This window comes from Cetorhinus maximus, chromosome 13, assembly GCF_964194155.1.
Source record: "Cetorhinus maximus chromosome 13, sCetMax3.hap1.1, whole genome shotgun sequence".
In the NCBI taxonomy this organism is placed as follows: Eukaryota; Metazoa; Chordata; class Chondrichthyes; order Lamniformes; family Cetorhinidae; genus Cetorhinus; species Cetorhinus maximus.
Window position 1 is genome coordinate 121,112,442 of NC_135891.1, and position 17,300 is coordinate 121,129,741.

General features: G+C 48.2%; 1 protein-coding gene across 1 annotated transcript in view; it reads right to left on the bottom strand.

Moving 5' to 3' along the window:
• Window positions 1–17,300, bottom strand: part of LOC144689061 (homer protein homolog 3-like) — a 95,363-nt gene extending 78,063 nt beyond the window's left edge. Inside the window, exon 1 of the mRNA XM_078556205.1 lies at window positions 17,076–17,300. Within this exon, the coding sequence (XP_078412331.1) occupies window positions 17,076–17,260 (185 nt within the window). The 5' untranslated portion in view covers window positions 17,261–17,300. The remainder of the gene's footprint in view (window positions 1–17,075) is intronic.

Genomic DNA, 17,300 nt, shown 5'->3' on the forward strand with positions numbered 1-17,300 from the left:
CAGCTATTTCTGTAAATGAAATCATGTGAATCACAAAAGGTTAATATCCAGGTAGAGCAAGTAGTTAGGACAGCTAATAGAACTTGAAAGTTCATTGTCAGGGGAATTGAATACAAGAGTAGGGAGGTTATGCTTCAGTTGTACAGGGCACTGGTGAGACCACATCTGGAGTGTTATGTGCAGTATTGGTCTCCTTATTTAAGGAAAGATGTAAATGTGTTAGAAGCAGTTCAGAGAAGGTTTACTAGACTAATACCAGGAATGGGCTGGTTGTCTTATGAGGAAAGGCTGGACAGCCTAGTCTTGTACCTGCTGGAGTTTAGAAGAATAAGAGGCGACTTGATTGAAACATATAAGATCCTGAGGAGTCTTGACAGGGTGGATGTGGAGAGGATGTTTCCCCTTGTGGGAGAATCTAAAGCTATGGGTCACTGTTTAAAAATAAAAGATTGCCAATCTAAGACAGAGATGAGGGAGATTTTTTCTCTCAGAGGGTAGTGAGTCTTTGGAACTCTCTTCCTCAAAAAGTAGTGGAAGCAGAGTCTTTGAATATTTTTAAGGCAGAGGCAGATAGATTCTTGATTAACAAGGGGGTGAAAGGTTATCGGGGGTAGGCAGGAATGTGGGGTTGAGGTTACAATCAGATCAGCCATGATCCTATTGAATGGTGGAGCAGGCTCGAGGGGCCGAGTGGCCTCCTCCTGCTCCTAATTCACATTTTGTATGTACTTTCTCCAGTACTTTGTTCATAAACACTTACACATGTCAACCATCAACATTGTACACCCTTATAATATATTATCATACAATATAATAGGAAAACTTCCAATTTCGAACTAAATCTTTGTAAATAGCTTTTAAATGATGAAGCAATTACTTCCTTCAATTTCTTCTCATCACTAGAGTCTAATTAATCAACACTTTTTGGAAATCAAAGCTGCATTTTCTCCCTTTCAGCAGTTTCAAACAGATCACTTCTTTGCAATTTGGTTCCTCCGACAAATTGAGCCAAAAATGGGGTTTTGTGATTTTCGTGACCCACAGACACCCCTGCAGATTGGGGTGGATGAGGCCATGCAATTTCTATGTACCTACTTCACCTGCATCATTGCAGCTTTGGCCCAAGGCAGTTCCAGTGATGCATCCTCTGCGTCTGGGTTGCTTGTGGGCTCCGCACACAGCAAGGGGGCTGGACAAGGCCTGGGTGAGCGGGGTGCACTGGCACTGCTGCGTTTGTTGGGTAGATCTCACTGGAGACATATGTATCCAGGATCTGAATCAGGAACAGTGGCTGGTCTTCAGGGTTGGGACGTTCAGTGGCCGTCTGCAGCCCGCGCGGAGGGGTGGTGCCGCTGGTTGAGCTTGGACCCGAGCTCCCCAAAGGGCACGCAGCGCTCACGCACTCGCTCTCCCCAGCTGAGGCATGAGATAGCCATTTGAGAGAGGGGCTGTGCTGTCCGATCCCAGGCCCTCCAAAGGCACGGGTTCCACTGATTTGCACCGTCTCCACCCACACTCTGGGCCCTGGGTTCAATCAGTAGGACTCTCAGCTAAAGTCATGGGTTCAAACTCCACGGTGAGAAGTTAAACCCGGTCTCTTCTGCACTCTCAGGTGGTCATCAAAGATTTCATGGGACTATTGCAAGGAAGAGCAAGACAATGTACCCTGGTATCATGGGGAGAATCCCTCAAGCCAACACTAAAAACAGATGTGCTAGTCATTATCACATTGTCGATTGTGGGAACTCGCTTTGTGCAAATGGCTGTCACTTCTACATTACAACAGTGGCTACATCTCAAATGTACTCCACTGGATATAAAGTGCTTTGTGATGTCCTGTGGCCATGTAAGGTGCTACAGGCGTGTAAGGTGCTACAGGCGTGTAAGGTGTTACAGGCGTGTAAGGTGCTACAGGCGTGTAAGGTGTTACAGGCGTGTAAGGTGCTACAGGCGTGTAAGGTGCTACAGGCGTGTAAGGTGTTACAGGCGTGTAAGGTGCTACAGGCGTGTAAGGTGCTACAGGCGTGTAAGGTGCTACAGGCGTGTAAGGTGCTACAGGCGTGTAAGGTGCTACAGGCGTGTAAGGTGTTACATATGGGCAAGTCTCTCTTCTCCCTGATCTATAGGCCTCTTCAGCCTGCTAGGGGGAGGGGAGAGTTTGAATCACAGAACATTCTCAAACCACAGCCATGCTCACTAACGTCACCGACTCTGCTAACCCCTTACACCATGGCTCAATAAAACAAGTCATAGCTCAGTGACCAGGCACTGGTGCAATGGAGCAGGCTGGAGGTGGACGTGGAGCCAGAAGCACTCAGACAACAGGAATGAGGCTGAGAGAGTGAGAGAGGAGGAGAGAGAGAGAGAGAGACAGCAACAAGCTCTGGCCCTTCACCTACATACTGTGCATCCTCAGCTAAGCATAGGCAATTCCACTACCTGAGCCCAGACACTGGGCCTGGGACAGGTGGGCCTGGGACATGCAAACTAATCAGACTCACAAAGGTAAACCTGCACAACCAAAGCAGTGTTCCGCCATCCCCAGCCCAGTGTCTGTACTGCTGATAGATGGTGCTGCTGGGAGGCAACATGGAGTCAGTTTGAACCGAGCTCATGTCCCTGATCCTCACTTGGATTTTCAGTCTGTTCACACGTTGGAACTTTGTGCTCAATAAGCTGCTCCTGTACATTGCAAACACCACAGAAAAAAACACCACAACATACCCCAAATCCCTCGAGAAGCTCCATTTGATTCAACAAGGGTGGATCCCAGAGGACAGCACAGCAGCCATTAAATTAGCCATTCCTGTTGGAGGAGCTCATTCCTCTCATTGATCCGGGTTATTGAAGGTTATAACTAAACTGGAAGCAAAACACCCTGTCCCCCCGTAACACACACAGATAAAAATAGGCTGAGGGATCTGTAACTGTGCAATCGCACCCTCCACCCTAAACCCCATCACCCCCAGCTCCCATCACCTCATCTGTGAGGGATGCAGTGAGCAACAGGTGACCAGAAAAGGGGGTTGAGACACCCAAGACCCTTCCCCAACTCACTCCACTGGCAGGAATGACACAGGCTTGGGACTGTGTGCATATTAAACCTGCAGCCTCAGTAAGGAATCCTGATCAAGCCCTCTGGACCCAGGGTCCTCTCAAAGCCAGGGGTCATTTGGGTGGGGTGGAGGTGGTCAGGGTTCTTGTTCACTCCAGCACACCTGGAGGAGGGGGGTTACTCCACTTTGCTATGGAGACAGTTCAGGGATAATACCTGCTTTTAAACTGAGCTCTCTGACTCCAACTGCCTTAAATCCAGATAAGCTTTCAGGAGAAAGGGTTAGAAGGATATGCTGATAGAGGGAGGTCAGGTAGATAAGGAGGGGGACCATGTGGAGCATAAACACCAACATGGATCAGATGGGCCGAATAGCCAGGTACGTGCTGCAAATATTTAGCGATCTTCCATGTTCTGTGGGTCACTCACAGAATCTTCACACCCCCTCGGCCAACCCCAAACTCAGCTTCTCCAGAGTTTCCCCACATCTACAGGTTTTGTTTGCAGTATCAGCACATTTTCTGTTTTTCACTTTGATATAAAAATAGAAAGTGAAACACAAAGGGTTAACCCGGAGGGAGTGCTGGGCAAATAACCTCGGCACAGGGAAAGTGGGCAGTGGGAGTGAGGGGGAGGGGGCAGTGGGAGTGAGCAGTGGGAGTGAGGGGGAGTGGGCAGTGGGAGTGAGGGGGAGTGGACAGTGGGAGTGAGCAGTGGGAGTGAGGGGGAGTGGGCAGTGGGAGTGAGGGGGAGTGGGCAGTGGGAGTGAGCAGTGGGAGTGGGCAGTGGGAGTGAGGGGGAGTGGGCAGTGGGAGTGAGCAGTGGGAGTGAGGGGGAGTAGGCAGTGGGAGTGAGGGGGAGTGGGCAGTGGGAGCTAGGGGGAGTGGGCAGTGGGAGCTAGGGGGAGTGGGCAGTGGGAGTGAGCAGTGGGAGTGGGCAGTGGGAGTGAGGGGGAGTGGGCAGTGGGAGTGAGCAGTGGGAGTGGGCAGTGGGAGTGAGGGGGAGTGGGCAGTGGGAGTGAGGGGGAGTGGGCAGTGGGAGTGAGGGGGAGTGGGCAGTGGGAGTGAGGGGGAGTGGGCAGTGGGAGTGAGCAGTGGAAGTGGGCAGTGGGAGTGAGGGGGAGTGGGCAGTGGGAGTGAGGGGGAGTGGGCAGTGGGAGTGAGGGGGAGTGGGCAGTGGGAGTGAGCAGTGGGAGTGGGCAGTGGGAGTGAGGGGGAGTGGGCAGTGGGAGTGAGGGGGAGTGGGCAGTGGGAGTGAGGGGGAGTGGGCAGTGGGAGTGAGCAGTGGGAATGAGGGGGAGTGGGCAGTGGGAGTGAGGGGGAGTGGGCAGTGGGAGTGAACAGTGGGAGTGAGGGAGAGTGGGCAGGGGGAGTGAGGGGGAGTGGACAGTGAGGGGGAGTGGGTAGTGGGAGTGAGCAGTGGGAGTGAGGGGGAGCGGGCAATGGGAGCGAGGGGAAGGGGCAGGGGGAAGAGTTTTTCTTTGTCCACCTTATCTAACCCTGTAATAATCTTTCACACCTCTATCAAATCTCCCCTGAATCCCCTTTGCTCCAAGGAGGACAACCCCAGCTTCTCTAAACTAACCTGGTAACTAAAATCCCTCATCGCTGTTTAGATTCTGGTAAATCTCCTCTGCACCCTCTCAAGCACCGTTCACATCCTTCCTAAACCGTGGCGAGCAGAACTGAATGCAATGCTGCGATATTGCAATACTCTGGGTTCAGAAGAGGAGTCATATTGAACTCACAATGTTAACTCTGTTTCTCTCTCCACAGCTGCTGCCAGAGCCGCTGAGCTTTTTCCAACACTTTGTTTTTATTTCAGATCTCCAGCATCCGCAGTGTTTTGCTTTTATGTGATTGCAATATTCTCTTTGTTGCCTAACCTGAGCTTTGTAAAGGAACATATTTCCTGGTTTGTACTCAGCAACTCTATTCATGAAGCTCAAACTCCCATATTCTTTGCTGACTCTGGGTGACACCTGCCACCTTCAAAGATCTATGCACATGGACTCCCAGGTTTCTCTGTCCCTGCACACTCTTTTGAACTGTGCCATTAAGGCTATATTGCCTCTTCCTAGCCCTTCTACCAAACTATATCACTTCACACTTCTCTGTATTAAATTCCATCTGCCATTTGCCTGCCCATTCTGCTAGACTTATCTGTGTCCAATTGCAATTAGTTTGCATCATCCCCATTGCATCTTATCCTGCAACACATATATCCGGAAGTAGAGACCATCCTTAATGTCGACCAAGCTGTAAGGGGTGCAGCACATGTGATCAAGTTCTCACACTCACCACCTACATTGAAAATGGTTTCCAAAAGAACCCAAAGACAGGCAGAGTATTGCTGGACCTCCCAGCTGCCATGTGGCACTCTGGCCTGCTCTTAAAGCTGTCCAGAATGCTGCCAACCTGGATCAGGACAGGTATTGAAACACTCCTTAACTACAGACGATTCAGAGTCCACCTGGGGAAAGTGCATGGAGAAGACGGACCGATAGAGACTGCCATAGGGCTCAGTGCTCGCCCCAAACCTGTTCAAAATACCTATAAATGACCTGTCAACAACCACATCCCACAAGCTCATCTTGTGGGGAGATGGTGGCGTAGTGATATTGCCACTAGGCTAGTAATCCAGACTGTCATGTTCTGGGGACCTGGGTTCGAATGGTGGAATTTGAATTCAATATTTTAAAAAATCTGAAAGTAAAAGTCTAATGATGAAACCATTATTGATTGTCATAAAATCTGGTTCACTAATCCCCTTTAGGGAAGGAAATCTGCCACCCTTACCTGGTCTGGCCTACATGTGATTCCAGACCCACAGCAAAGTGGTTGACTCTCAACTGCCCCCTGAAATGGCCTGGCAAGCCACTCAGTTGCATCAATAAGGAATGAAACCGAACAACCCACCCGGCATCGACCCAGGCACAGGAAACGACAACCGCAAACCCAGCCCTGTCGATCCTGCAAAGAACTCCTTGCTAACATTTGGAGAGCTCTCTCTCAGACTAGCCAAGCAACAGCCTGACATAGTCATACTCACAGAATCGTACCTTATAGATAATGTCCCAGACTTCACCATCACCATCTGGTTGAGGTGGCAGCACTGTGGTATACTGTTGGGAGCAAGTTCCTCTGGAAGTCCTCAACATCGGCTCCGAAACCTATGAAGTCTCATGGCATCAGTTCAAACAAGTGCAAAAGATAAGCATTTGCAATAATCTTCAGCCAGAAGTGCCAAGTGGATGATCCATCTCAGCCTCCTCCTGTGTTCCCCATCATCACAGATTACAGAATTCAGCCAATTTGATTCACTCCATGTGATATCAAGAAACGGCTGAAGGCACCTGATAAGGCAAAGGCTATGGGCCCTGAGCACATTCCAGCAACAGTACTGAAGACTTGTGCTCCAGAACTTGCTGCGCCCCTAGCCAAGCTGTTCCAGTACAGCTACAACACTGGCATCTACCCAGCAATGCGGAAAATTGCCCAGTTATGTCCTGCACATAAAAAGCCGGACAAATTACTGCCCCTCAGTCTACTCTCAATCATCAGTAAAGTGATGGAAGGGGTCATCAACACTGCTATCAAGCGGCACTTGTTTAGCAAAAACCTGCTCACTGATGCTCAGTTTGGGTTCTGCCAGGGCCACTCAGCTCCTGACCTCATGACAGCCTTGGCTGAAGTGTGGACAAAGGAGCTGAACTCCCGAGGTGCGGTGAGAGCGACTGCCTTTGACATCAAGGCAGCATTTGACCGAGTGTGGCATCAAGGAGCCCGAGCAAAACTGGAGTCAATGGGAACCAGGGGGAAACTCTCCACTGGTTGGAGTCATACCTAGCACAAAGGAAGATGGCTGTGGTTGTTGGAGGTCAATCATCTCAGCTCCAGGACATCATTGCAGGAGTTCCTCAGGGTAGTGTCCTCGGCCCAACCATCTTCAGCTGCTCCATCAATGACCTTCCTTCCATCATAAGGTCAGAAGTGGGGTTGTTCACTGATGATTGCACGATGTTCAGCACCATTCGCGACTCCTCAGATACTGAAGCAGTCCATGCCCAAATGCAGCAAGACTTGGACAATATCCAGACTTGGGTTGACAAATGGCAAGTAACATTCGTGCCACACAAGAGCCAGGCAATGACCATCTCCAAAAAGAGAGAATCCAACTATCACCCTTTGACATTCACATCGTTGGTGTCACCATTGATCAGAAACTTAACTGGGCCAGTCAAATAAATACTGTGGCTACAGGAGCAGGTCAGAGGCTGGGAATTATGCAGTGAGTAATTCAGCCCCTGGCTCCCCAAAGCCTGTCCACCATCTACAAGGCACAAGTCAGGAGTGTGATGGAATACTCCCCACTTGCCTGGATGAGTGCAGTTCCCACAGTACTCAAGAAGTTTGACACCGTCCAAGACAAAGCCGCCCCACTTGATCAGCATCCCACCTCTGATGTTGTTGCAGCCACCACTGCTCAGAACTTATTGTTGTCATTGGGACATCTTGGAAGATGTTGGGTGTCTTACTCTTAGCAAGAGATCTGGCTGGAGGCAAAGATCTTTTTTCAAAGTAACCTTTAGTTACATTCTCAACCATGTACAGGATTACAGAACACCAGGATAGAGCCACTGCTCCTCTCTCAGAATCTCATTCTCTTCTGTGTGACATCATTATTGCATAGCTCCTTACGCACATGCTCACATGCAAGGTGGATAAAGGGGAATCTGTAGATCTGGTGTACTTGGATTTGCAGAAGGCATTTGACAAGTTGCCACATCAAAGGTTACTTCACAAGATAAGAGGACATGGTGTAGGGGGTAATATATTAGCATGGATAATGGATTGGTTAGCTAACAAGAGCAGAGAGTTCCCCTCTCTCTCCTCCTCTCACAATGGCCCCCCTCACTCCCCCTCCCACAATTGCCCCTCTCACTCCCCCTCCCACAATGGCCTTTTCACTCCCCCTCCCACAATGAGCCCTCACTCCCCCTCCCACAATGGCCCCTCTCACTCCCCCTCCCACAATGAGCCCTCACTCCCCCTCCTACAATGAGCCCTCACTCCCCCTCCCACAATGGCCTTTTCACTCCCCCTCCCACAATGAGCCCTCACTCCCCCTCCCACAATGGCCTTTTCACTCCCCCTCCCACAATGAGCCCTCACTCCCCCTCCCACAATGGCCCCTCTCACTCCCCCTCCCACAATGGCCCCTCTCACTCCCCATCCCACAATGGCCTTTTCACTCCCCCTCCCACAATGAGCCCTCACTCCCCCTCCCACAATGAGCCCTCACTCCCCCTCCCACGATGGCCCCTCTCACTCCCCCTCGCACAATGGCCCCTCTCACTCCCCCTCCCACAATGGCCCCTCTCACTCCCCCTCCCACAATGGCCCCTCTCACTCCCCCTCCCACAATGGCCCCTCTCACTCCCCCTCCCACAATGCCCCCTCTCACTCCCCCTCCCACAATGCCCCCTCTCACTCCCCCTCCCAAGTGGCCCCTCTCTCACCCTCCTACAATGGCTCTGTTCTCTCCCCCCACCCCCGCCCTACACACCTCCCAACGATGTCCATGTCTCTGAGATTTCTCAAAGCCACAATTATAAAGCCGAATTGAGGAGCTGTTGTCCTGGTTTCTAATCCCCAAACAGGCTGAGTGTCTTGTGACATTCAAAAGTCACGTGTGTAAAAATCTGTGTTAAACAGGAATATTATTCATTTCAGTGATAAGGGAAGAGTACAATCATCACAGGACATACAGGTCTGAGGGGCTGCAGGAGTGAGGAAAATAGAAAGTGAGAATGAACAAGTGGGTGACAGAGGGACAAGAGGCAGAGAGAGAGGGAGAGAGAAGAGAGACAGAAAAAGCCGAGACACAGAGAAAGACAGTCACAAAGAGCCAGGCCCACAGAGGAAGAGAGAGACAGAGAGAGACAGAAAGATAGAGAAAGACAAATGGTTTCAGAAAGTCTGAGAGACAAGAGTCAGAAACAGAATGAGACAATTGGAGCCACAGAGAACTTTGATCAGCAAGTCCGCTGTTTCTGACAGAGGGAGGGTTGAGTGTATATTTTGTGTTATGCTCATTGTGTACAGCCAATCTTGCAAAAGAGATTAAAATTGTATCTCTGTTCCTGAGATTCAGTGGGTATCGTGGTTGTTGTTTGCAGTCCCTGGACTGAATTACTGTACAAACTGCTCACATTCTCCAACACCAGCCACTTAGAAAGAATGTTAGATTCACAAAGACACTCCCCTCTAGTCTGTTCACACCTGTGAGGTTTGTGCATTTCACAGCCTCTCATTCATTACCTGCTCCCCACAAAGCTAATGACCGACTGAGATTAGAGGTGAATTACAATTGTAACTGAAATAGGCTAAAGGACAGGCAGAAAACCTTATTGCATCAACGGGTTACAGAGAGGGGAAATCAGCCAGGGTTCCTGCTCCTGATCACTGTCCAGTGGCCCCTGGGTTAAAGAGAGAGAGGAAATCAGCCAGGGTTCCTGCTCCTGATTAGGGTTGCCGACTGTGATTAAATGTATTCCTGGAGGTTTTATCACATGACTTGCCCCCCAGGCTCCTGCCGTTAGTTGGCCAACACATCCATCCCTGTGACGTACTGTCTTCCTACACCAACTGGAAAGCAGAAAGACTCATTATCCAAAACAAAAATAAAAATACCTGGAAAAACTCAGCAGGTCTGACAGCATCTGCGGAGAGGAACACAGTTAACGTTTCGAGTCCTTATGTCTCTTCAACAGAACTAAGGAAAAATAGAAAAGAGGTGAAATATAAGCTGGTTTAAGGGGGGGTGGGACAGGTAGAGCTGGATAGAGGGCCAGTGATAGGTGGAGATAACCAAAAGATGTCACAGACAAAAGGACAAAGAGGTGTTGAAGGTGGTGATATTATCTACAGGAATGTGCTAATAGGTGACATTAAGGGTAGAAAGCAGGACGAGCAAGGTACAGATAGCCCTAGTGGGGGTGGGGTGGGGGGAAGGGATCGAAATAGGCTAAAAGATAGAGATAAAACAATGGATGGAAATACATTTAAAAATAATGGAAATAGGTGGGAAAAGAAAAATCTATATAAATTTTTGGAAAAAAGGGGGATCAGAAAGGGGGTGGGGATGGAGGAGAGAGTTCATGATCTAAAATTGTTGAACTCAATATTCAGTCCGGAAGGCTCTAAAGTGCTTAGTCGGAAGATGAGGTGCTGTTCCTCCAGTTTGCGTTGAGCTTCACTGGAACAATGCAGCAGGCCAAGGACATGTGGGCATGAGAGCAGGGTGGAGTGTTGAAATGGCAAGCGACAGGGAGGTCTGGGTAATGCTTGCGGACAGACCGAAGGTGTTCTGCAAAGCGGTCACCCAGTCTGCGTTTGGTCGCTCCAATGTAGAGGAAACCGCATTGGGAGCAGCAAATGCAATAGACTAAGTTGAGGGAAGTGCAAGTGAAAGGCTGCTTCACTTGAAAGGAGTGTTTGGGCCCTTGGACGGTGAGGAGAGGGGAAGTAAAGGGGCAGGTGTTGCACCTTCTGCAGTTGCATGGGAAGGTGCCGTGGGAGGGGGTTGAAGTGTAGGGGGTGATGGAGGATTGGACCAGGGTTCTATAAACTCTATAAACTATAATCCAGTTGGATGATGCTTGACAGTATTTTTATGTCTATTACAAGCAAATGTTCGAAGAAAATGACAAAAAAAACTATATTTTTTAATATCCCAATGATTTTTCTCCAGGGTTGCACACAGCAGTGTCCTGGAGACTGATATACAATTCCTGGAAACTCCAGGCCAATGTGATCAGGAGCAGGAACCCTGGCTGATTTCCCCTCTCTCTCGAACCCAGGGATCACTGGACAGTGATCAGGAGCAGGAATCCTGGCTGATTTCCCCTTTCTCTCGAACCCAGGGATCACTGGACAGTGACCAGGAGCAGGAACCCTGGCTGATTTCCTCTTTCCCTCTAACCCAGGGATCACTGGACAGTGATCAGGAGCAGGAATCCTGGCTGATTTCCTCTCTCTCTCTAACCCAGGGATCACTGGACAGTGATCAGAAGCAGGAATCCTGGCTGATTTCCTCTCTCTCTCTAACCCAGGGATCACTGGACAGTGATTAGGAGCAGGAATCCTGGCTGATTTCCTCTCTCTCTCTAACCCAGGGATCACTGGACAGTGATCAGGAGCAGGAATCCTGGCTGATTTCCTCTCTCTCTCTAACCCAGGGATCACTAGACAGTGATCAGGAGCAGGAATCCTGGCTGATTTCCTCTCTTTCTCTCTAACCCAGGGGTCACTGGACAGTGACCAGGAGCAGGAACCCTAGCTGATTTCCCCTCTCTCTTGAACCCAGGGTTCATTGGGCAGTGATCAGAAGCAGGAACCATGGCTACATTTGTTTTCTCTAATCCAGGAGTGAATTTATTACTGTCCTGTCTGAGATTCACAAATTCATTTTCTTTTCAGAACTGAAAGTCTTAAATGGCGAAAACTTCCTCATACCAATCTTCTGATTGGCCTGTGGTCCTTTCTCCCGGACATTGCTTTATGCCAAACTCCAATGTTCTCCAGGAGAGGTCATGTGACATGGAATTATGATCCATGGATTATACAAATCCTAAATGATTTATCGGCCATTTCTGCCCAGCAGTCTAACACATTGTGTTTATTCTGCGCCACAGAATCTCTTCTTTTGCTCCACTTTGAGCACAATGAACCCTTCACCGTCCAATCATATTTGCTTTTTATAGCCCAGTTACTGTACTAACAATTCCTCATATTTGCCAAATTGTTGCTTCTCTCAGGAGCTCCTGTTGCACTGTCCTTTCTTCCATCTACTCTCCCAAAGAGCCTTAAGCTATTACACCTGTCTCACCATGAGCAAATTAACCCAACCTCAGTCACAGCCATTGTCAATCCCTCTTCCTGTACCGACAGATCCAGAGACGAAAGTGTCATTTAGCACTCAGATGGAGGCCATTTGGCCCATCAAGTTCATGCCAGCTATCTGTAGAGCAATCCAGTCAGTCACATTCCCCCACTCTAACCCTGTAGTCCTCCAAGTTAATTTCCCTCAAGTGCCCATCCAATTTCCTTTGAAATCATTCAATGTTTCCACTTCCACCATTCTCATGGGCAGCGGGTTGCAGGTCATTACCACTCGCTGTGTAAAAACGGTCTTCTGTAGACTGATGGGGCGGTAATTGGCCGGGTTGGATTTGTCCTGCTTTTTGTGTACAGGACATATCTGGGTAACTTTCCACATAGCCGGGTAGATGCCAGTGTTGTAGCTGTACTGGAACAGCTTGGCTAGGGGCATGGCAAGTTCTGGAGCACAAGTCTTCAGTGCTATTGCTGGAATGTTGTCAGGGCCCATAGCCTTTACAGTATCCAGTGCTTTATGCCATTTCTTGATATCACCTGGAGTGAATCAAATTTGCTGAAGACTGACATCTGTGATGCTGGGGACCTCTGGAGGAGGCTGAGATGGAACATCCACTTGGCACTTCTGGCTGAAGATTTTAGAAAGTGATTCAGCCTTATATTTTGCACTGATGTGCTGGGCTCCCCCATCATTGAGGATGGGGATATTTGTGGGGCCACCTCCTCCTCCTCCTCCAGTGAGTTGTTTAATTGTCCACCACCAATTATGACTGGATGTGGCAGGACTGCAGAGCTTGGATCTGATCCGTTGGTTGTGGGATCGATTAGCTCTGTCTATCTCTTGCTGCTTATGCTGTTTGGTACGTAAGTGGTCCTGTGTTATTGCTTCACCAGGTTGACACCTCATTTTTAGGTATGTCTGGTGCTGCTCCTGGCATGCCCTCCTGCACTCTTCATTGTATCTCTTGCCCAAAACCTTAAATCTGTGTCCCCCTAGTCTTTGCATCATTAGTTAATGGGAACAGATTTTCTTTGTCTACCTTATCCAACCCTGTCATAATCTTGTACACCTCTATCAAATCTCTCCTCAACCTCCTTTGATCCAAGGGGAACAATCCCAGCTTCCCCAACCCAACATTGTAACTAAAATTCCCCATGCCCTGGAACCATTCTGGTAAATCTTCTCCGCATCCTCTGAAGGACCCTCACATCCTTCCTAAAACGTGGTGACCAGAACTGGACATAATACTCTAGTTGTTGCCTAACCAGACCCTTATAAAATCCAGCATAACTTCCCTGTTTTACTACTCAATACCCCTATTTATGAAGCCCAAGATCCCATATGATTTGCTGACTGCTCTCTCAGTATATCCTGCCTCCAAAGATCAATGCACATGAACCCCCAGGCCCCTCTGTCCATGCACATGCTTTAGAACTGTGCCATTAAGTCTACGTTGCCTCTCCCTATCCCTTCTGCCAAAATGCATCACCTCACACTTCTCATTCCGTCTGCCACTTGCCTGCCTACCTGTGTCCTGTTACAGTCAATTTGTATCGTCCTCACTGATTGCCACTCCTCCGAGTTTGGTATCATTGGCAAATTTACACATTTTAAGGAACACCACTGACTGCTATCCTCCAGTATGAGAAACGATCATGTATCATGAGTCACTGTTTCCTGACCCATCTCCAGCTTATGTGAATTCACTTCAAATTTCTCACTTTGTTACACACAAAAAGTATTTTTTTAAAAAGCAGACCACTCATTCACTATCGGAACTTTAACTGAAACATATTTTCTAATTTCTACACTCTGACTAAACAACAATTCAACTCTGATTGACCAGAGGTTATTATCTATTTCACAGCGGAATGATATACGCTGCATTCCACATAAAATGGTGCATTATTAAAATTAAGACCAATTTTCACATTAAATATAAAACAGCCTCTGCAGTTATATAGCATCATTATGTTAAAATTACAGCCTAAGCTACTTTGTAATCAGACAAAAATGGATACCAAGTCACGGAAAGAATTATGAGGAGGGCTGACTAATAACTTTATTGAAGTGGCTTTTAATGAGGAGCCTGAAGGAGGAAAGAAGATCGAGAGCCAGCGAGGCTAAGGGAGGAAATTCCAGAGCTTACAGATGTGGACGCCAATGGTGGAGAGATTAAAATTGAGAGTGGTGCTCAGAAGACCAGAAACAGAGAGTGCAGAGATCTTGGCTGCAGAATTAAAGAGGGGTTAGGTAATAAAGGAATTTAAACACAAGGATGAGAATTTTAAATTGGAGGACATAACAGATTGGGAGTCGAAGAATTGACAGTGAGCACAAGGGTGGTGGATGAGCAGCACTTGGTGAAAATAGGATAGTCTATAGATAGTCTACAGAGAGCCTATAGATATAAGTGTCCGAACCCATTTCAGGTGTTAGAATCCAATAATACAGAAATCAGATTGTGCACAGTACTCGGTATCTAACCTCATGCTGTATCGGTCCTGGGAGTGTTTGATGGGGACAGTGTAGAGGGAGCTTTACTCTGTATCTAACCCGTGCTGTACCTGTCCTGGGAGTGTTTGATGGGGACAGTGTAGAGGGAGCTTTACTCTGTATCTAACCCTGTGCTGTACCTGTCCTGGTAGTGTTTGATGGGATAGTGTAGAGGGAGCTTTACTCTGTATCTAACCCTGTGCTGTACCTGTCCTGGGAATGTTTGATGGGGACAGTGTAGAGGGAGCTTTACTCTGTATCTAACCCCGTGCTGTACCTGCCCTGGGAGTGTTTGATGGGGACAGTGTAGAGGGAGCTTTACTCTGTATCTAACCCCGTGCTGTACCTGTCCTGGGAGTGTTTGATGGGGACAGTGTAGAGGGAGCTTTACTCTGTATCTAAACCCGTGCTGTACCTGTCCTGGGAGTGTTTGATGGGGACAGTGTAGAGGGAGGTTTACTCTATATCTAACCCAGTGCTGTAGCTGTCCAACAGCTGTCAATTCCACTGTTATCTTCACAAGACAATGTGTAATGTGTTGGGGAGGGCCAATCACTGGAGCGGTATCTGATGTAAGCGAATGCCAACATGGAGACGTAGGTGGGGAAACAAACATTTGCGATTCTGTACCATCCTAGAGTTCCTGCAAGTTTCATTGTTTAATTACTATGTTATTACTATTATTGTAATATATATTAAAAACAATATATCTATATTTTAAACATTAATAATCAGTTTGGCATCATATGCAAAGCTTTGTGCCTCAGACCCGCAATGGGACATTGGTGTGCGAGAACGTACAAGGAGCAAGGTCTGAATAACCAGAAACTCGACGGAGAGACTCAATCCTTCCAGGATGTTAATAAAGTCAGATCCACAAATGGATGATCAAAATAAAAGCACGTTAATTCGTTTGGACAAGAATATAATTAACAAATCTTGTGAGATTAGGGGGAAGGGAGGGGTGCATAGTGAGAACAGTCCTAGCCAAAGCAATTAACAGCACTGAGCTGCTTTGGATAGGGTCGGACCATTTGGAGAACAAACCGGCAGTGAGGTGTTCTAGTTTTGGCTACTCAAGGTTATCAGGGATAAAATTAAAATATAGAGCACAAAAATCAAGGCTGACATTCCCAATGCAATACTGAGGGAGTGCTGCGCAGTCAGAGGTGCTGCTTTTCAGAGGAGACATTAAACCGCGGCCCCAGTTGCTCTCGGGTGGATGGACAAGACCCCATGGCACTATTTTGGAGAAGAACAGGAGAGTTCTACTTGGTGTCCTGGCAAATATTTATTAATCAATTAACATCACTAAAAACAGATAAAATGGTCATGATCATTGGGCTGCCTTTGACTGACACATTCCCTGTATTACAACAGTGATTACATTTCAAAAAAGCACTACATTGGCTGGAAACCAGTTTGAGATGTCCTTTGACCACGAAAGGCATAATATAAATACAAATCTTTCTTTCTTTTTGAAATATTTCACAGAACAGAGTTTGGGGGGGTGGTTAGAACAGGAATCTACATAAGTTTCCTACAGGAGATTAACAGAATTGGTTGAATTCACAATCAGGTTGGGAAAGTGTTTCAGTGAAAAATTCACTGTCTTCGTCTATAATGGATTTATCTGTCCACAATTCCTCAAACCTACAGTGTACACAGGGCCATGCAACTGCAGCCAGTTTTAAATGAGGGCGAGAACAGGAATTCCTTCCAGGACTCGCAGCTTGTGTTTCAGTGTCGGGGCCCCTCAGAGCGACTGGGCAAACTTTACCCGAGTGATGCCCCTGTTCAAATCCTCACCAAACTATTCCAGGGTCAAACCTGAAAAGAAACTTGTCTCATAATCGGCTCATCCTCACTTAAAATCATAGTGTGTTTTTTTTATCACTCATCCGGCTCTATCTCTCTCTCTCTATCTATCACTATCACTCTCTCTCTGTCTCTGTCTCTCTCTCACTCTCTCTGTCTCTCTCTCTCTCTATCACTCTCTCTCTGTCTCTCTCACTCTCTCTGTATCTCTCTCTCTCTATCACTCTCTGTCTCTGTCTCTCTCTCACTCTCTGTCTCTCTCTCTCTATCACTCTCTCTCTGTCTGTCTGTGTCTCTCTCTCAGTCTCTCTCTCTGTCTCTCTCTCTATCACTCTCTCTCTGTCTCTCTCTCTCAGTCTCTCTCTCTGTCTCTCTCTCTCTCTCTATCACTCTCTCTCTGTCTCTCTCTCTCGCTGTTTCTCACGGTCCCTCATTCATTTTACTATCTCTCGCTGACTCTCTATTGCTCTCTGCCTTTCACTCACTCTCTCTTACTATTTGTCTCCCTCTCTATTTCTGTCCCTCTCTCTCTCTATTTCTGTCTCTCTCCCTCCCTCTCTCTCTCTATTTCTGTCTCTCTCCCTCCCTCTCTCTCTCTATTTCTGTCTCTCTCCCTCCCTCTCTCTCTGCCTCGCCTGTTCTGGGTCCGTTATACGAGTCTCACCATTTTCTTTTCCATCTTTTTGCTCCGTCTCTGACTTTCCCGCTATTCTCCTTCTCACTCTTTATCCCTCTCCCTCCCTGAGTCTCTCTCTCTCTCTCTCTCTCCCTCCCGGACTTTCTCTCTCACTTTCTCCGCACTTACCCCATGTTCAGCTCCAGGAGCCGTTTCCTTTCTCTCCTTTTCCGGGAGTCCCGCCTGTCCGAGTCCCTGCGCCGGTTGCCCAGGGCCGGGGTCCCCTCCTCCAGGGCGGCTCTGTCCGCCTCTGCCGAGCGCTGCCCGCTGCCTGTCCCCGGGCTCCGAGCCGCGGCTCCGCTCGCTCCCTGCATCAGATCAAAGTCAGGAACCGAACACACAACTCAGTGCTGC